The sequence below is a fragment of the Sparus aurata genome, chromosome 24 (assembly GCF_900880675.1).
Source record: "Sparus aurata chromosome 24, fSpaAur1.1, whole genome shotgun sequence".
Classification (NCBI taxonomy): domain Eukaryota; kingdom Metazoa; phylum Chordata; class Actinopteri; order Spariformes; family Sparidae; genus Sparus; species Sparus aurata.
The window spans coordinates 5,056,644-5,076,649 of record NC_044210.1 but is presented as its reverse complement, the minus strand read 5'-3'; the positions used below and the strand labels follow the sequence as shown (position 1 = coordinate 5,076,649).

The 20,006-nt window shown below is 43.9% G+C and overlaps 3 protein-coding genes across 8 annotated transcripts in view; 2 read left to right on the top strand and 1 right to left on the bottom strand.

Moving 5' to 3' along the window:
- The first annotated feature begins 10 nt into the window (after positions 1-10).
- Positions 11-7,780, top strand: fastkd2 (FAST kinase domains 2). 2 transcript variants are annotated; one of them, XM_030409677.1, is made up of 12 exons: positions 11-54; positions 688-1,311; positions 1,407-1,513; positions 1,679-1,787; positions 2,656-2,779; positions 2,960-3,099; positions 3,279-3,451; positions 4,148-4,311; positions 4,574-4,810; positions 5,000-5,090; positions 6,817-6,928; positions 7,521-7,780. In XM_030409677.1, the coding sequence occupies exons 2-12, from the start codon at positions 697-699 to the stop codon at positions 7,641-7,643; spliced, it is 1,995 nt and encodes a 664-aa protein (XP_030265537.1). In that variant the 5' UTR covers positions 11-54; positions 688-696; the 3' UTR covers positions 7,644-7,780. The 2 variants fall into 2 exon arrangements, with proteins under 2 accessions (XP_030265537.1, XP_030265536.1); XM_030409676.1 differs by lacking the exon at positions 11-54 and adding an exon at positions 152-346.
- A 904-nt stretch (positions 7,781-8,684) lies between these two features.
- On the bottom strand, positions 8,685-11,842 carry LOC115576793 (T-cell-specific surface glycoprotein CD28-like). Of its 2 annotated transcripts, none has more exons than XM_030409361.1 (4): positions 11,476-11,842; positions 9,966-10,253; positions 9,718-9,851; positions 8,685-8,879 (listed from the first exon to the last, which is right to left on the bottom strand). In XM_030409361.1, exons 1-4 carry the CDS (start codon positions 11,561-11,563, stop codon positions 8,769-8,771), a joined length of 621 nt encoding a protein of 206 aa, XP_030265221.1. In that variant the 5' UTR covers positions 11,564-11,842; the 3' UTR covers positions 8,685-8,768. The 2 variants fall into 2 exon arrangements, with proteins under 2 accessions (XP_030265221.1, XP_030265220.1); XM_030409360.1 differs by having other exon boundaries at positions 8,692-8,879; positions 9,939-10,253.
- Positions 11,843-13,668: 1,826 nt separating this feature from the next.
- The window catches only part of raph1b (Ras association (RalGDS/AF-6) and pleckstrin homology domains 1b), a 46,352-nt gene continuing 40,014 nt past the window's right edge, over positions 13,669-20,006 (top strand). For 2 of the 4 annotated variants that reach the window (XM_030409703.1, XM_030409700.1), the window contains exon 1: positions 13,669-13,948. The gene's annotated coding sequence lies outside the window, so the exon portion shown is untranslated. Of the gene's footprint in view, positions 13,949-14,047; positions 14,183-14,244; positions 14,359-20,006 lie in introns of those variants that run through there. The other 2 variants (XM_030409702.1, XM_030409701.1) reach the window with 2 other exon arrangements.

The following is a 20,006-nucleotide window of genomic DNA, read 5'->3' as shown; positions in this document are numbered from 1 at the left end:
GAAATCTGGACCTGCTATGATGCCTGTGCGACCTATCATTGCAAAAGGCCAGAGGTTGGTTTTATTAAGAATTATACAAATTATTCCTGACACATTTTATTAGAGCATTAAACATTACTTATTACATAGCATGTACGTGCTTTATCAAGTTGACAGGGGGAGTGAATATGGCGACGCACACAGCATGAAGCTGCAGCGTGTAGTGCCCGCTAGCTAAAATGTGATGTATCTCATGTAGCCCAGTTTCTCAGCTGTTTCTGCCAAATATCACATGGCACATTCGGCACCATTCGTGACTTCGGGACAATTGTTTCTTTTTACGCTCTCGGTTAACACAATAAATAAGGTGGGAGGCTAGTTACTTAGCTGACATTAGCTAATGTAAGCTAGTCAGTGTGTTGTTTACTTGAAAAGGGAAGTCTGCTGACCTTGTTGAAAGCCCGGTTGTAACGTTAGTATTTTGATATATATAATTTGTACGAAATACTTAGGTATTTTAACAGTGTATGCGGCTAGGAATGTGCAGAGGAGTCAGTCGGATAGTTAACGTAATAGTAATAGTTGCTATTACTCTTATTAACTTCATACCTCAAGTTTTTGTTTTGTAAGCTAGCAGCTATTTGCTCCACACAGGAGACGTGCCGATATAAATGACGTCGTAGTAGCTTGTTATTTCCCCCCTTTTAGTACAGAACAATGTCTCTCAGGGTGACAGAAGAGGTCATGAGACGGAGCCTGCACTTTTGCAGCCGTCGGTTTCGTTGGCATCTTGGCAGACTCTCGGCGACAGCGTCAATCACGGATGCGTCTGTCTCCAGTCAACAGCTGGCGCACATTTGGCGCACAGGGCAAAGTCAGACATGCCCGCCGAGGACTCTTATCGGTTCGGCGAGGTTTTACTCCTACGATAGTCGTCCCGGCGAGGACTTGGAGGAGAAGGAGCCCGCCGTGATCCAAATCGCTGCCACAAGGCATGGACAGCGGTCGTCCCCTTTCACCGACCGCCTGGTGCGCTGTGGCTCCCCGTCGGACGTGTTAGACCTCACCTGCCTGTACGCGCCCACAGTTAGTCAGGTCAGCCACTGCCTCACCCAGATGTGGTCCACCACCAAGAAGATGTCCGAGGAGCAGGCTCGCTACGAGCTGCAGCTGATGTTTGAGCACCCTGCATTTGAAAAGCTACTGCAGCATACCATGAGGCGTGTGCGCTTCATGACCGGCGAGGACATCGCTTATTCTCTCCTATGTATGGTCAAACTGGGTGTCCCCCAACGTAGCCGTGTGGTCCAGACTTTCCTCCGAGCCAGCCAGGTAGGCAGTAATAGATTGTCTTACAGCAGACAAACATGTTTCCACGTTGGCATTGTCCTTGATGGTTCTGTGTTGTTCTTGTTGTCCTCTATCAGGAGAAACTGAATGACTTGGATGAGAAGAGCCTTTCTGTCTTAGCCACCTGTCTGGATCAAATAGAGGAGGGCACCCCCAATGTTGCTGCGCTTAAGAAAGGCATGGGGTCAGTGTGATTAAATGACCTTTTAGAATGACTGCAAAGAAACAATCAATGCCAGTCATCTGACACACTTGAGGCCTTTCTTTTTTTCCTCGGGAATCACCGTACACTTTTATCTCCACTCCTTAAGACTGATTTGCATTGCTGTTTGTCGCTGCTGTTTCCCAGGCTGCAAGTGGAGACCCGTCTTCCTTGGATCAAGAATGTCGTGCTTCTCCAGACCATGATGCGCATCGTGGGGAAAGATGCCCCGCTGAAGCTCAAACGGAAACTAGAGGTTGGTTTACGAGTCTGGATTTTGACGATATTAGGTATTCAGTTGCCCGTGTCTGTGATTCTAACATCATCCGGGATTATGATTGCTTTCTCCTGACTCTTGATCGATCAACGTTTTTACCTCTGTCATCACAGTTCACAGTCTGCACAGTGTGTAATTGCTGAATGTATTGATATAGTGCTTTTCTCGTCTTAGCAACCGTTCAAAGTGTTTTACACATGTCAGCGTTCACCGATTCACACACGTTCATACACTGGTGGCGGAGGCTACCACGCAAGGTGCCATCAATAACTATCCTACTATCCTACTGCTGTCCAGGTCCAGACCCAAACACCTTGTACTGATTGTTAAGGATTATAACATTTTTAGGTAGTATCTCAACCGTCACAGCTTATTTTTAGCCTTTACAGGACTTGTGGCACCGGAAACTCTCACACCAATTGCTTATGTTCTGAATCATCTGCCGAGATGCTACTCAACCAGTGAAATCTGTGTATTTTATTAAGCGTTGTGATTTGAGTCACGCGACGGAGGAGATGAGACACAACGACGGGAGAAAATAGCGAAACCAAGCTGTTGATAATAATGATGATAATGATAATAATAAGCTTGCAATCTTCATTCATCATAGATCTGAAACCATGGTTATTATCAACAGGGACAATGCGAAGTGCTAATATGAAGGCACAGGAAATCGGATATCTTACGTGGCAACGAATCATAACGCACGTTAGAAACTAAGCTCTTCTGGACCTTTGCCGTCAGGGATTTAGGTTTAAGGAGATAGGGGGCTGTTAAAATTAACAAATCACAGGCTGTCTTCATCCACTTCCACGTTGGCGTTCATTTTACACTCTGCTTCCTCCAGAGAAAAGCTTTATCAATGACAGACCAGTTCAGCCTCCCCAACACCCTGTACATGATATCCACCATGGCCACAATGGGCTTTTACTCCAAACCCCTCCTGGATGTCTGCAGTAACAAGATCAAAGGTAAAATATTTTTCTGACAGGATAAAAATCGTTTGAATCAAAATGACGTCACAAAATTGGATAACATCTTGCCGTGTTTTGTAAGAGCTTGCAGGAGTGTGTGTTCAAATGTTAGTGTTTTAGCTCTACCAACCTGCTATCCCTCCTCTGTCCCTCCTCCGCATGTGTTCTCTCTGGTAGAAAACCTCAATGTAATCCCCTTCAGCGGACAGTATAAACTTCTGCAGTCCTGTAAGCAGCTGCTCTACAGAGACTTGGATCTGCTCACTGACATGTCGGACCACGCCGCGTCTATGATGGACATATGGTCCAACAAACAGGTGCTGCGACAGACAACTGTTTTCTCACCCCATTTTTCTGAAATGTTGAATATACATAGTCATAATTTACATTTTACTGCTCTTTCATGCCTGTAATCATATTGTACAAGTATTTGTTTTATATAATATTATAAGTCATATTTCTCTACGTTTCTGGACTTTTCCTCCCCTCTGTTCAGTTGGTCATCCTCCTATCAGCGTTCGAGAGCCTTCTCTTCTGTCCCACTGCAATCATGGAGGCGTTTGCCGAGAGGGTGATCACCAATCCAGACGCTCTAACACTGAGAGACCTCCTCTGTGTCCTCAAGGTGTACTCCTCTCTTAACTTTGATCTGCAGCACCAAAGACAACAGTAGGTTGCTCTTTTGTCTAATCCTGCTCATAAACAGGCCCTTAATGCAAACATTTCCATACAGTTAACTCAATATAGACATCATCCGTTTTTGTATTTGCTGTTACTCTGCTGTAGTTGCTGTCTTTTAATTTACTTTAGTCTTTGTTCAGATTGGGAGATCAGATGTGTGTGTCCAGTTAGTTGAAAGAGGTGAAAACCCAGAGAAAACACTTCAATATATAAAACAATACTTGGTGTTGTATATGGTGAGGTGGTTCATGATAACCACCAGGAAGCAAAAAGCGGAAATCACTAGTCTGAAAAAAGCATAGTTCTACAGGGTTCTCCCCAGCCGGTGGAACAGTGGCGCTGCCCCGCTATACTGCTAGCTCAGCGCCACTATACTCATTTTCAATGTTAGCTGCTTTGTAGCGGGTGTTTGTGGGCTGCCGCGGTCTTCTCGTAAAAAAAGAGATTCCCCCCCCCCCCCCCATGACGAGCGTCTGTCCGTCTGTCTCCTGGCTGACGGTGACGAGCGTCCGTCCATCCGTCGGCTGGCGACGAGGAGCGTTTTGTGTGTGTGTGTGTGTGTGTCCCCATAACGAGCGTCTCTCTCTCTCTCTCTCTCTCTCTCTCTCTCTCTCTCTCTCTCTCTCTCTCTCTCTATATATATATATATAACTTCCATATCTGTTGTTCATGTTGCTGTTCCAGGTTCCTGGATGGTCTCACCGGGGCTCTGGTCTCCTATCTGCCCAGGATGTCTGAGTTTGAGTTGTTAAAGACTGTGTATTACCTGTGTCTACTGGGCCACTTCCCCTCTGCGCCACTGGAGCAACTCTTGCAGAGCAGTACACTGGAGCAGTTTAAGACTACAGGCAAGACAGCGGACTCACTCACACATGAACGGTCCTGCCAGTCTATTCTGTCTTCTTCGTCTTTTTCCGTGTGACTTATTTCCCGCCACCTTTTTTCTTTTGACTGCTCAAATATCATTACAAAACTCTGAGTGAACACGCACATCTAAGCCAAAAAAAGGCAGGTGCTGTACTAAGAAAAGACAAAGCATGTCACAGAAAGACAGCTTCCACATTGCAGGCCACTACTTTTGGCATCTGACCTTTCTCTGTTTCTCTACAGTGCCCAGTTATGTCATTAACCATGAGAGAATGTTTCGAACGGTGGACGCGTGCCTCCGTCTCGACCGTCCTCAGCTCCCTCAGCACCTGACCGTCCCCCCATTTGTCCTGGGCGACCTCACCACCAGCATTCCATCAGACAAGCCGTGGCTCTCGCAGAGCCTGCGGAGTTTGGTGGGGGACCAGGCAGACACAGTGCTGCAGGAAATGGTGGTGCTGGAGAATTCTTACGTCATAGGTAAAACAGAATCTCGGAGGACAGAAATTTAGTTGCATATTTATGATTCCTCGTTAAAAAAATCCAAGAAAGACGGTTAATCATTTTCTGTTCCTATTGTGACAATGACCCTAATATCTTTCACTTAAAGAAAATGGCTGTAGTAGAAACTGTGATGCTAGACGTGTCTTTGTGTGTGTTGACTCTTAGATGGTGTAATCACCAAACCTCTGACACACCAACCCTCTGTGACTGAAGCGAGTGAAGCAGAATGTCGCTCTCCAGCAGAGAGCAGTCAAAGGTAAGTTACCAGCAGCGGCTTCAGCAGTCATATGTTGGGGTTAGGGTTACTGGCACGTACCGTTTTTCAGTTAATGTGCTTATGTCATGTTTGGTAAAAGAAGGTGGAGATGTCTGGGCTTTCTGCACCGTCAGTGTCGGGCATTGACGCACACCATGATTGTGTACGTCAACATACAGCACACCGTGACTGTGAGAAAAAGCATCAAAATAGGATCAAATTAAACAGATAAGATAAAATAGTGCTGCAGAAGCAGGGCAGTTTGTCACTTATATGGATCACCACACTGATAGCGGGCACTACAGAGTTTGAAGACCATTTTGAAACCTTTTAAAAAGTTAGTGGTGAGAAATCAGTCAGTCGCTTTTACCGAGCAGCAAAGATGTAAAAAAAACTGGTTGAAACATAGGTGTTAAAAAAAATCACGTTTTCTGTTTTACAGATTTTGTGCAAAAAATAAAGTGTGTATCCACTTTAATTTAAGTTTTAGACTTTCATAACTTTAAGAGTTTATTTCCAACCGTTGGAAATAAACATTATACAACATACAAAATTGCATTTATTGTTTTAACCATTTGGATTTCTGTTAACGTGTACTTTTTATGCACAGAAGTCTTCTTCTTGGTGTCTTTTTGTATGTGTTAGTGTGTGTTGTTAAGTTACTGGAATTTCTAGCTTCAGCATTGAAAATATCTTTTCATATCTTGTGAATACCAGGAGGAAAAATTGACATGACATTGAAGGCGTAACATTTTAGATTTTTATTTAAAGATAAAACGAGGCTTGTGCACTGTGTGTTTAGCACGAGCCTCTACTTTAATGTACTTCATGAGGCAACAGGCCTGTGTAAGCAATACAGCGATGCATGCGTCCATGCACCTAGTAAAAGGCGTAGTGATACTTTGAAAAAATTAATATTGACATTGTTTTAAATATTCAGAATTGACATGTTCATATGCTTTCATAGACGACGCTAAATGGCGTTTAACTCGTCAGAGAGAGTCTCCTAAATTCAAGTCATTTAATTTGATAATGATAAAAAACAGTAGTACGCTTAATTCATAGAGCGCTTTTCTTGACAGTTTTACAAACTGCTTCACAAAAACATCAAGTACAATAAAAATGAAATATAGATGAATAGTTTATAGTTAAGATTTAAAGGAAGAGATTTAAAAGAAGTGACACGTTGAGCAAATTTAGCGTTTCAGTCGTCGCAGAGTTTTGTGGCCCAAGCCGTATCGTCCTTCGTCATCAGTCTTGCTCTGTGAAAGACTGGAAAGCATGTACATACTCACCTTTCTCACTTCTGTGCTTAGATCTTTAGTCTGGCCTGAGTAAAATATTCTGTTTTAAATCAGTTATTCAGTCTGCTGGTGCATGTTGCCTGTGCAAATTCAACCAAAATGGTTCTCATCGCATTAGGCGAACTGAGAAATTTGTAGAAATACACTTCAACAGTTGTTTGTGTTGCACAATGCCTGCTCTTGACTGTTACCGAAATGTTAATTATGAGTACAGATTGTCGCTAAGTGTGCATCAAAGGAAATCAAAACTACAAACGTAGCACTGTCTTAGTGAAGAGAAAGCCACAAGTCTGAGTCTCCTGCTCAGGTTTCACATTTTTGACGCTCTTACAACCGAACCTCCACTTTCATGTTGTCATACCTGCACCTTTATTCAAACGGTGACCTTTTTAAGCTGAGAAACCCTTGTCTTGGTGTCCTAGAATCGCAGTTATTTGCACGGCAAACCCTTTTTGCCACGGTACGTCTCACCCTCGTGGTCCACTGGCTGCTATGACTCGTCATCTGAACAGCCTGGGATATGACTGTGTAACGGTGAGACTCAGAGATCGCAATTTAATATTTCTACATTCTACAAAGAGCTCTGTTATGCTGATGTTGCCGGTAACTCTTCATAATGACCATCATCAATAAATGGTACATTCATAGTTAAACTGTCTCATTGTTATTTCACTGTTAACAGTGAATTCTTTGTAAACCATTTCTTATACAACATAAAGATTTATAGAAATCAGTTAAAACCATATAATGGCCATGCAAATAATGTTTATAGATGAGCTACACGGTATTTATGAACAATTGACAAATTATCATGCATCATTTGCAACTTTTCAATAAACTATTTTTTGAAGAAAAAAAAAAATTCTAAAGCATTTAATTGTTAACACTTAAATAACTATAATCTAAAGTTTAATTAACTGTTAGTGTACTGTTATTTAACGATGGTTATTTTAAAGTTGTTGCATAACTTTCTAAAACAGCCACATCACCTAAGGTTTGATGACAGCTGGAGTGAACAATGCGCCAATTTCATCGAAAAATGTTCTATTTTATTTTTCGTCATTTTGTTCTTCCATGACAATAACTCACTGACATTTATGTCCATGGTGCTACTCCTGTTCTCCAGGTAGCGGAGCACACGCTGCACGGCATGCCTGAGGAAAAGAGGATGGAGTTCCTCAGCAGACAGCTTTTTCCAGAACGCCATGGATCAGACACACGACCAGAAACGGAGCAACTGGGATCTTGAGGGCAGATGTGACTGTTAAATGGCTGCCAGAACTGTGCAAATGTCATGAACGCGCAGATTTTGATGTGCGCTTCGAAGCTTTGAAGGGATGAATGTATTAAAGCATTTGAATAAACGTGGTGTGTTTTTGTAAAGTTTGCGAAAGAGTCGTTTCTTCGCTGGAAGAGTCGCTTCATGGAAAGGGGAAAAAATGTGTTAACGTGAGCCTTTTTTTGCTTTTAATCATCTCACCCTGAAAAAAAAAAGAAACGGCATAAAAACCTAACAGAAACAATATGTTAATCTCGCTGATGCTTGCGGTAGTCGATGAGTAAGATCACGCCGCTGTATTACACTCATAAAACCAGTGTGTGCTCTTGCAGTAACTGCACAGAAACTGCAAGGTGAGCAAGGTGAACGTAGAAACCCTTTGAATTGGCCACATCTGCAGAAAGCATGAGGAAGGGAGAAGAAGTAGCGGGAGGAAGGCAGGAAACGGTGCAGCTTGTTATTGTTTGAAGCGTGCCTCTCCCTCTTGTATATCTGGTTCACATCATCTTCCGTGATGGCAACAATCCGAGAACGCGTTCTAATTTCTTAGAAAAAAGAGCATGCTTGCTGAAGAGAGAGCGCGATGTTAATCGGCCGTATGAGATTAAGATTTTTTTTAACGGCTCTTTTTTCCTTCTTGACAGTGTGGTCTCCCTTTATCAGCTTGATCTCGATCACACGGGTTAACAGCAAGAGTGAACCCTTTACATGTGGTTGAATCCCCTCATTGAGACACCACCTTCTGTTTCGACCACAAAAGCAGGGGGTTCCAACTACAGTTTATTGTGTGTGTGACAGCCCGAGACAGTGAGTAGGTGAAACAGGAAATGAGCAAACCAAAGCTGTTGGGTGAAATGTTTTTTTTTTTTTTTTTCTTTATTGTTTTTTTTTTTTTTCGTTTCTTTTTTTTTTTTTTTTCCCTTCATACACAACTGTAAAAGGTTTGCTACTTCTGCTGATACTACCGGCAGACACAGCCTCACACGTAATGTTCCATTTAGGGCAAACTACCACAAAGGACCCCTCCAAGTCTTTTTTTTTTTTTTATAAAGTGATGATGAGAGGCGTGCAAATAGTCCCATGGCGCACAGGTCATCAGAAGTGTCGTGGGAATGGATTTTGAATTCTTTTCTTCCTGCGGTCCCTTGCTGGTAAGGGTTTGGTGTTCATGTAGTCACTCTGGGAATCCGTCCTCCTCAACTTGACCTGTGACACACGTGAAGACTGTTAAACAAGTGAAGCTAATGCCAAAGTTGCGCGTCGACTGATTCCTACCTTTTTTTTGTGTGTATTTCAAGGCCAAGGGACGCGAATATTTACAATGAGGTGAACTGGTTTTACGGTATACTGTGGTATGAAAACTAAAATCTCATAATCGTTGCAGAAATTGATGTATGGAAAACAGACATGGATGCATTTCTTAATAATTCTCTTATATTTTCGCACTTTTCGCAATCTAGAGTCACCAGCTAACCTAACCGGCATGTCTCTGGACAGGGGCGGTTCTAGGGGGGTCCAACAGTGGCCCCCCCTGACAGGGAGTCTGCATTAATAACAAAATGACAGATTTCTTGCAATGATTTTGTTCTGAAGGGAAAGGCAGAAATAAAGTGTCTCAGCAGTTTACTGCCCAATCAAATTGCTGAAATTGTAAACACTGCTTTGTCTGAATGAGGGATTTGTCCTTTTTTCTGGGTTGTATGTGCCCCCTTACGAAAAAGCCGGCCCCAACCTGGCCCCCCTATTAAAACTGGTCTAGAACCGCCACTGTCTCTGGACTATTGGAGGATGCTGGACTACCCGGGGGGGGACCCCAGGCAGACATGGGGAGAACATGACAACTCCACACAGACTCAAACCGAGCGCCCCCTTTAACTCTTTCACTTCCGAGCTGAGTGTCAAGTCGTTTACTTTCTGTCAAATCACGAGGCGAGTCATCAAATCGCTGACTCGAGTCCGTATCTCTCCGTTTCCTACACCCGAAAAAGGTCAAAGAAATGTATTTTGAACTCGGAATTTCAAGCATTCTTGTGGAATAACTTACGCAGTTGAAGATTGCGAGTACGGTGGCAATTATGCTGTAGAGGCTGACAAGTGCAAGAATCAAAATCCAGTAAAATCCGCAGTACTGTTCTGCAGCTGTCACAGTGACCTCAGGGGTTCTATTGCATTGGTGTCCTGGAAGAAACGAACACAGAGAGGATTCAGTGGACTGGACTGTGCGTGCACAAAGGTTAGAGGTGTTTTGTTTTGAGGAATAGTTACCTTTCACGAGTACAAGGATCAAATCACCTGCTTCTGTTATCAAGGGAGGCGGGAAGGCGTGTTTCATCTCGCATCTGTAGAGGGCATGGTCGCTGGCATTCACCCCGCTGAGCACGAAACTGACCGACGTGTTTTCTGTGTTTTCGTGCAGACCCATTTTGGTCACTGTACAGGCACCGGGGCTGCACGTGTGGTTGTAAACCTGTTCCATATTCTGAAAAAGGTTGAATGTCACCAGTTCTGCTCTTTCCTTTATCTTTGGACATGGCACGGACACATTTTCTCCGGCGGAAACGCAGACAGTTTTCAGCGCGTCTGGAGAGAAACGATGTAAAAAAAAAATGATTCAGGGTGCACATTTTATTCTGATTCCTGAGAGTAGGTGTCTCTTCCACACACACATTCAAATCCGCTATCTCTATAAATTGGTGATGAACTAAGGCGGCCAGTGTGACCTTTTTTAACACTTTGAAACTCTTGAATTGGAGAAAAGAAAGCCTTTTCTTGTGGCAGTGGGTTGAGTCAGGGTGCCTATCACCAAACACCTTTGCAAAGGAAACGGCTTGTCACGGCTACAGCTCCTGCAAAGATAGATTTATTTGCATTTAATCTCGCTATCTTTGGAATCAGCCCTCGAAACTCAAACTCGTCATTTCACAGCAACTCCGCCCCCACACGGAATTTGTTAAATAATAGCACATCTTGAGCCCATTTACCTCTTTTAAGCAGCCTCACATTTCACCTGAAAAGCAGGCATTTTGCCATGCGAGTGGCGTACTTGACTCACTCAAAAGGTCGTGGTTTAGGTGTTTTAGTGCGATTTGGTGCGTGGATCCGTGCCTGCATAAAGGCCTTCTGCACTGTGAACCAAAACGGTTGTCTTTTTACAAATAAAACCTGTTTCTCTAACAGTTAATACACATATTCAGCCAGCATCAGGTACTAACCAACAAATAAACAGCCGTTAACAAAGAATATCTTCACTACACCTGACAAACAAACACATTTTTCGTCCTCGCGGCTCAACTTTCCATATTTTAGGTACCTAAACTAACCAATGCTGTCAACCCGTGAAGGTTCAATACCCACCCTGAACATCTACAAGCACCACCGCAGTTATCACATAATCCGCCCACATTAATATTCAAGCATTACTACATTACTTTTGAGGGTGCTAACCTCAAGAGTGTTGAAACCCACTGGATATGAAACCGCATATGCTTGGTAAAGATGTAGTCAGTAGGTAGCATTTTTTTTTTTTTTTTTTTTTTCAGTTTGAACGAGCCATTTTGAATTGATGCCACCCCTGCCATCACCGCTCTCCATTCCCTGGCAGCAGAGAGAGTGCAGAGAGACGAAGAGGTCGTTAAGTTGGATATTTGAGCCTGTAGTCGGCCCCAATCAACGATCCTTTATCTGGCTGACGCTTGCGGATGTTAGAACATGTGGCCCTTGTTCTAAATGAATAAATGAACCTGCTGACTACAAGCATGTGAATCGCTCAAAGCGAGAATTTGTGCGTTCCGACAGAACTTACCGTAGCAGGCGCGGCTGCCCTGGTGAGGCTGATCGGCGTGAGACAATCTGCAGCACGCGAGGATCATGAACACCCAGCGAGCACTCATCTTGATCTTTTGCGCCCAGAGCGTGAACTTGCCTCCAGCAGCAGAATGGTGCCCTCGAGGCCTCTCCTCATCACCTTAAAACCTTCGAGTTTCCCCTCAGACTCAGTGTAACGCTGCAGACGAAATCTGATCTGTCACCCCGATATCATCAGCCCCGGTTCCTTGCACACGCTCTTCTGACTGTAATGCATCATATCTGCCTCTGATTGAAGCACTCCCACGGTGCTGCGATGACTGAACCTTACACATCCTCTCTCGGAGGAAAACATCCTGTGGCATAGACTCCTCCTCTTGTGAAGTTTCCATCCTGTCCCAGAGTTTTTTTTTTTTTTTTTTATGACATTTGAGGTCTGAAGCTGTGTTACTGTAAGAGCAGGTTCCTGTATTGATGTAGGCTTAAAGGTCACCGCAGGACAAATTCTGTTAGCGTCGAGTAACGTAGCGTGGAAGCTGCTGTATTCCTCAGTGTAGTGTTTTGCACTGGGCCATTGTGTAGGGACAAAAATGTGTGTTGTTTGTTAATGCTTTTTTTTTTTTTTTTATTATTTTGTGTTTGAAAGCAAAGACCTTGGTCACAGAAGAAATAGTGCACAGGCGTTAAAAGCTGTTATGCTAACATGAAGTGCATGTTGATGGCAGTGTGAGAAGAATAATGTTGCAATCACAGCTGGAGGTGGAGTGAGTGACCAAAAGTGCAATGACCCAGTGTGCCACGTGGAAAGGCTTACCGGACACAACCGGGAGCACCAAGTAGACATTAACGACATTTGTGTCATTGCCTCACAAAAAGGACAGAGGTAGCCCAAAGGCTGACTTGGCAGAGAGAACATGTCAAGGAGACGTGCTAGAGAAACTGTCTCTGTGCTGTATGAGTCACTGAGTGTGTCACACTTACACACTGATACATGTAGGTGAGAAAAAACAGTACTGCGTTTGCGCTTTAAGAGAAGGTAATTCCTTTTCCACGGTGTAGTAAATTCCGAATCTTTGATTTTTGACTTAAAAACCCCACGTCTGTGCCCACAAAATGGGGTTGAGTGGAATAGGCATCAGCTTTCTCGTTCCACTAGATGGCAACACAGCACTTTATTTTGTTCAGCCTGTTGCTAACGTTTTATACTGCTGTAAGAGAGGAGCACAGCTTTTGGCTCCAGTCTTCTAATTGCAACAATATTTAATTTCCCCCCCCCCCCATGTCCTGCTGTGTACAGTTCTAACAGCCGAGAGCAGGGATTAGAGACCATGAAAGGGTCGAAAATATTTACTTTGTGTGGCAACACACGGTGACAGATTCATGGGATTGTGAAGTGGGGATTATAGCATTTCCAAAAATGTTTGTAAATTCTAACTCAGAAAATGGATGAGGGGGATTGACGGGTTAGTAATTCCATGTGTCCATATGGATGACACGTAATCTCCTAATCTGGAACAAGTCCCATTTGTCTGGCGGCGGTTGTGGTGATGGCTTTAAGCGAGCATCAGCAAGAATCCATGCTGAGCTCCAGCGTGGTTAAGTGTGCAGCTTCACTCATACTTACTTTGGATTTGTTTGTTTTTCTTGTTTTGTTGTTTGTTTGTTTTTTGGTTTTTTGGTTTTTTTACATATTTTACCTTAATTTTTTTAATTTATCTTTTTTCTTGTTAGCACACATTGAGTAAAAGAGAGCAAAATAAATTATTATTATTATTATTGTTGTTGTTATTGTTGTTGTTGTTATTATTATTATTATTGTTGTTGTTGTTTTGTTATTGTTATTATTATCATTATTATTATTATTATTATTATTATTATTATTAATCTACTACCAGTTACTACAGGGAATAACTACTGGATGCTGATGCTGCCTTCACTGCTCCTGCAAAACTCCGATTTTGTCCCGTTTGCATTGAAGCGACGAGACAAAGAGGCGAAATTGGGCATTCAGTTGGCATTTTTACGGATTAAGTAGCAAAATATTGCGCTAATGCGTGTCAGTTGGTTAACTCGGGTAACACGGCAATTCCTGCCTTTCCAGGCAATCTCCAACATTTACCGTGGTCTTTCCTCTTCTCTCTTACCATCTCTCATAGTGATATTTTCGACAGGCAGTGAAGGCATCCTTGGGGTCTGGGCTGGACAGGAAACGACGGAGACGCGCAGCGTGTCTCCTCCTCAGCTCCGGGAGGGAGAGAAGAATGGGAAAGGGACTGGGAATGTATATCTAGAGGAGGCAGCGTGTGAAAACATGACAAGGGGCAGTCTTTAGCTTTATTCCTGTTTTAAACAGATAATTACACATATCACATCAGGAGTTTTCCTTCTTTTGCCCCTGAGGACAGGGATATTTGGCTGCCATTGGAGAACACGGGAGAAAAGAGGAGCCGCTTTGTGAATCCCATTTGGCTGTAAGTGGATTTTTCTTTACTATTCCGACATGTTTTAATTCGCCCCCTTTCGCTTTCTTAAGAAAGCATACTCGGATACTTAAAATGCCAGTGACAAATACAGTTCAGTATGCCAAACACCGGCAGCCCATCCTAGATTATGTCCTCTGGAAAGGAGACGCAGGAGTAGCTGTGCTGCATGCTCGCCACACTTCTTAAAGAAAAGGACCACCAGTTATGAAGAAACAGCCCGAGGTGACTGCGTTGTCTGTTGGAAACGGTGTCTGTGGTGTGGCTGTGTCAGTGGGGGGCTTGTGTCCCCCCCTATGCGGCCATTGAACAATCCCTTTCTTGGGGAGAAAGGGCGTGCAGCGTTCCGGGCCGACTTGGAAAAAGAGCCGCAGCTTCCACACGGGAGAGGCAAATTGAACGTGAGCCTATTGTTGTGATGTATTTGCTGGTTATGTTGCCAAACCCAGGCGTTCGGACTGTGTCGTAGCCGGTTTGGAGGTGTTTTTCAACCTTCTTTTCCTCCCCTGCGCCTAACAGAACAGAGAGGGAGATGTATAGTCTCCACCCTGTTTAACGGGAGGAGGCTATCAGCTTAATGGCCGATGGTTTGCTCGCGCTAATGTTTATATCCCAGCGGGAATTTTTCTTTTTCTATTCCACATTTTGCGTGATTAAGAAGCCACAAGCTAGGTGGTGATGTACTTAATTTGTGGCCGGGTCGAGTTCATTATTCGCCACCTCGTTCACCGCAACACTGTTTTAATTCCCTTTGTTGGGTGACGCCGCTGGATAACGTGTAGCCAGCTTGACCAGTGGCTATTCCCAATTATCGCTAGCATCCTCGTTTAGCACGTACAATTAGCACATGTCCCCAAAAACTATGACGCTTTCACGTTTGTTTGTTTGTTTGTTTTGTTTTTTTTTTGTTCATGTAAAGCCCTGTGGATAACTTTAAGGTCAGACACATGTTGTGTTTTCATTCTGCTGCTGCTTTACTGGCACAAATGACTAATGAGAGGTTCACTAACAACCAGAAAGACTGTAAATTACTTGAACACTCCTCCCCATGCAGACTTTGCTTGCAGTCAGACGTTAACACTGGAAAGATAATGGCCCTTCACTGACAGTGGGGTTCAAAGGTCATTCGCACAGGGGCAGAACACCATGCCACTGTCTGGCTGACTACCATATGGGCCCAGGTTTTCATCCAGTAAACATTCCCTGTGTGTGTGTGTGTGTGTGTGTGTGTGTGTGTGTGTGTGTGTGTGTTACTCACACTACCAAGGCCAGGTTTCGACAGCTATTTAACGGCGTCGCTTCCATTCAGGGGTGACTACACAAAACAAACTGGATTCGCTGCAAAAAAAAAAAAAAAAAGGGCCACTAAGAAGCCACTTGGCCCAGCCTTTATTCCCCACAGTGGCTTTATAATAGACCGTCTGTGTCCTTAAGGCACGCTTGATTTGCATCCTCAAAGCACTAGACTAGAAGCACATTATTCTGGGCATGGAGACAGTGCCACAAACAATGCTACCCATTCGCTTACAGTGCAGTTAATGGGTCGAAAATAACTGCTGGCCTTCTGGTCGCTTCCCCTCGGGCACATGCCTTAAAGCATGTCATGTGTCTTGCAAAGGGAAAATGGCAAGACGTTGGAGCCAGATTTCGCTCGGCTGTCTTGCTGTTGCTTATTGTCGTGAGTGATGCCACAAGCACATCTGGAAAACCCAGTGATATTTTGTGTTTGCTCCTTTCGGGCATTTTCATTGTGTCTGTTTCCTGTGCTGTGTTCCATTATGAAAGTGTTTCGTAAGAACTTCATTATCATCTGGTTGGGGAAAATGGAGGGATTGGTCTGGGTTGTTTTTTTTTTTATGTTTGAGACAACTTTTTCAGGCTTATTTTTGCCCCTGCGGCCGAATTCCAACAGGATTATGTCCTCGTGGCCGTGGCAGTATCACAGAAATTAAGTTCAACGAGTGCCCGTTTGATTCGCCATCCTTCATATCAAACATACTGATAACAGGCCAAGGACAAGGATTTGTTGTGATGGCATTGATGCAAACGCCCAAACAGCCCAAAAGTAAACAGTGGACATCATGTAACAGGGTCATACAAGACATTCACTCAGTAGACTTAATAGCCCTGAAGTCATCGCCTTCAGACAGAACAGCTCAGTCATAAAAAGCTCAGTCACGGATTACATTTCCAGCCACGGAGGTAAAACATATGTTAGAAAAGAGCGTGTCATTTCAGTGCCTCTGTTTAAAAGCGCATGTAAGGAGTTCCTCACTGCCAGCGTTCTTTCTTGAGGCTGTTGAGGAGGGGAATCTGGGGAGAGAGGGGGGGATATATATTTTGGAAGAAAGCACCAGTTCAAAACACACAACCAGAAACGTGGTTTTCTCATTCACCCACTCTGTCTTGTTTTGCCAAAAGAGGAAAGGAAGAAATAAACCCCTTCTGCTTTCCTCCCTCTATCCCTCCGCTCCCTTTCATCCTTTTTTTTTTTTGTATGCTTGATTTCCTTGGGATGTAGTTGATCAGATGAGAAAAACAGTTGTCAGAAAAATTCTGGCTTGGGAAATGATCCCCAAAGATTAGAGAAGAGAGATTTGAAAGCTATTCTTGGTTTGTGTATTAGCATGTCCTGCGTGTTGTTCTGTCCGTCTGTCAGCACTTTTCTGGCTCTGCCGTGCGAGTCGCCACGGCCATGTCTGACATCCATCCACCCATCCATCCATTCATCCGCCCATGTCCTTGGGCATGAGACTTTGCTGCACAAAAGTTCCAGACTGAGACAAGTCTGGGGGTGGCGATGGTGTAAGTTTACCCAGGTTGTGTTACAGCCGGGGGGTGTAGGTGGGTAAAGAAGGGTAGGGGGAAGATGGCACTTCAAACGCAGCCTTCAACACAACCTGATGGAGAGCTGGAGGGTAGAGTGTAACCTGATATTTCCATTGATAGGAGCTACCTTGGCATTGTGTTGGGGAGTGGAGAATGAACTAGAAAAGGCCTACAGGTTGCATCAGAGCCCAGCTCCTTGATGCCAAACAAGATGCAACATTATGGGTGTGTTGTGTGCATGAGTAAAAACGAGAGAAAAGGCGCCTGTGTCATTCCACTCGGGTGTGTCCCCAACTCTTGTCACAGGCACGTGGTTGCAGCCACTATAGGGCCTTGTTCTGGTAACATTTTGCTGACCTTTGGTGGCAGCTGCCCCTGCCATTTGGAAACAAAGACAAATGGGCTAACCAGCCTGCCTGTAGCCTGCGAAACCTCTACTGTTCCAGGGAGTTGCTCTTCCTGTTAGCCTTTTCATGCATACTGAGAGAACTCATATCGGTGCCCTGTATGGCAGGAAATCAATTGTTTGAGATCCACATACAGTGTTTTCTTTTGTGATGATTGATTTGAAGAAAGGATAAAAAAAAAAAAACATGGACTTTCACTCTCGTATATACAGTATGTACTCACCATCATGAAATGTATGAAGGTCAAGAGATGCGAAGGTGTGTCGGTGTGATATATGGACAACGCAGCCTCTACTCTCTTGCTGCTGATCGAAGTAGGCAGAAGGAGGGCACCCTCCTCTCCTTTCAGGGCAATACATGATCTGGGTCCTTGTTCAGCAGGTGCACTGAAGCGCACAGGCGCACACACACTGCTATATAAAGATAAGTAGAGACACAAATGGCAAAGATTGACCTACAATTGAATGTCTTTCCTATGTTAGTTTTCATATCTGTGCCATTGGGTGAGCAGTTTCTCCCGGAGCACTTTGCAGTATCACGAGTGTATGCATTTTTAGTACAGGCCAGTCCTGGTGGGATTTACACTCTTAAAGGAAGAGTCCCCGCTTAGCTACTTCAGCATTGTTGGAAGTCATTGATTAATTGTTTTCAGTAGAGTTGGGCAATGTCTATCAAATTAGGATATGACAGTGAAACATTGGTAATGATTTTTGTGGTTGGCTTAGTTCAGAAAGGCTGTCCCATTGGAGGAAAGCCCACTTGCTCATGCGGGGAGGGAGAATCCTCATCAGCTGACTACCATAGTCACCACAAGCTCCCATTGTTGCCCTTACAGCATCCTCTGACTTGCTGGTTTCCACCATCAGTGCTGTGATTAAAAGAAACACTGGTGCCGGCAGTCTACCAGAGCCTTTTGAATTTGTCTAACCTTTTAGGCTAGGTTAATAAGAAAATAATAAACAGTACATGGAGACGCATCACAGGCTTTTAAAATCACGATGTTCCAAGGGTAGAGGGCTCACTGGTTGACTGCCAACCATCAGCCAAACCCTAGATTTGAGCATGTTATTTATGATGTAATGCTGTAATTTTCCTTCGAACAGTCTCGTCTACCTTTCTTCAGTTCCCACATGACCTTTTAACAACTGTCAGATGACTGGTCTGCACTTGTTGCATCTAGTTGTGGGTTATAATTTGCAGGTGGAGAGAATGAGGTGCAAGACTTCAAGTGCGAAAAAGTGATGGTTGCACTCCTTTGATATTCTTGTTGTGGCAGTAATGCATGCTAGTACATACCAGTGCTACTATGCTAAGAGTATTTGATGCTTCTGCTACTTTGAGATGTATTTTCTCTCTTTTAAATTGTTTTGGGTCTGTAGAGAACCGTGGGACACAGACACCCACATTTAACATGATCTGTTTTAGCTTTTTATAAGCATGTTTTCAAGGAGATATTGTGTCTATGAAATGTCATCAACAGAGTCTTGATCCATCTATTAAGCTACATAACCAACTTAGTCTGTCGGTCTTTATCTCCACACACAGCTTTTCCGTGACCTATTTTCCTATATTTTTCGCTGATCTGCCATGATACATGTGCAGCCGGCTGTATTGTTCATTCATTAATTGTCCCTTTTATTTGCTACCTCTTTCACTGTACATTTTGTGTAAGCAGCTTAGGCAGCTATTAATCAGTGTGACTTTGACAATGGCAGGTGGCTGATTCTCACCCCCCCCCCCCCCTCTTCTGTATTACAGATGGTCTGTCCCATTGACTGTTGTAGGGGATCAGGCTTTGTTAAACTAACAGCACACGTGACAGGAAATGGGGGGCCCTGTCTTGCTACTCTCTGTCACACTGTTGATCATGCAGTCACATGATGATCAACACCTGTGACTGTCACAAAGCCTCGAGGCTCATTGCTGGTTTTTATGCACCTATTTTAAAGTTGGGTTACACACAGTTGGGTAATCACCTTGAAACTGATCTTAGTACCCTAGGTTGGAAAAGGGAATCTCATCCCAGTGGGAATTCTCAGTTTGAATTCCAGCAGCTGCATCAGGTATCTGTGAGTGGAACCCAGAGCGTGCAGTGGAGGAGGTGATTTATGGTGTCATGTTTCTTCCTCTACCCCACCTGCCTATGTAATCCACTGCAAAGTCCAGCTTAAAGCTCCACCGCAACAGCCCACAGGACGGCTTGATGGATGGGACGGCCTGTCTGCGTGGACGGACAGCCTTTATTGCCGAGCCATGGATAATGCGCCTCTGACATGAACACAAAATGCTTAAGGCAAGCAGGAGAGCTTCAGGCCGAGTAGTTTTAAGAGCACAGAAAGTGCAAACTCATAGGAATTATACATGTGCTGCCTGGCTTGTGCGGTTGCTGTTTAAAAAATATACACTATTGACCGGTTGATGTATGATCTGTCTGGGGTAAGGAGTGGATATGGAAAGAGAAAGTGGATTTATTTCCCACTCTCTGTATTGCTTTCATGTGCGCTATTTTGTGTCCTTAATTAAATTGAATTAAATGGCTGGATCATGCAATGGATTACAGCCAGGCATACACATCAGCGCAGCCACTTCCTGTGTCCTCTCTGCACTGTGCAGAGTTCAGCCAGTTCTCATGGAACCATAACAGCAGTTTGCGTGTCTGTGTGTTTATGTGTGCGCAGGATTGATGGCGTTTGTTTGCCTTTTTCTTTTTCCCTTTTTTTTTTTTTTGCAGTCTCTGGTAACACTTGCAGTCCATCATTCAAAGGGTTTGACACACACACACGTGCAGACACACACACACGCACACATGCAAA

Excerpts from the sequence above, each read along its gene's own strand:
- fastkd2 (XM_030409676.1), top strand. The coding sequence starts at position 272 with ATGGCACATTCGGCACCATTCGTGACTTCGGGACAATTGTTTCTTTTT. Across the intron at positions 3,100-3,278 it reads ACATATGGTCCAACAAACAG|TTGGTCATCCTCCTATCAGC; the intron begins GTGCTGCGACAG and ends CCCTCTGTTCAG. Across the intron at positions 5,091-6,816 it reads CCAGCAGAGAGCAGTCAAAG|AATCGCAGTTATTTGCACGG; the intron begins GTAAGTTACCAG and ends TTGGTGTCCTAG.
- LOC115576793 (XM_030409360.1), bottom strand. The coding sequence starts at position 11,563 with ATGAGTGCTCGCTGGGTGTTCATGATCCTCGCGTGCTGCAGATTGTCT. Across the intron at positions 10,254-11,475 it reads GGGCAGCCGCGCCTGCTACG|ACGCGCTGAAAACTGTCTGC; the intron begins GTAAGTTCTGTC and ends GTTTCTCTCCAG. Across the intron at positions 8,880-9,717 it reads TACTCGCAATCTTCAACTGC|GTCAAGTTGAGGAGGACGGA; the intron begins GTAAGTTATTCC and ends CGTGTGTCACAG.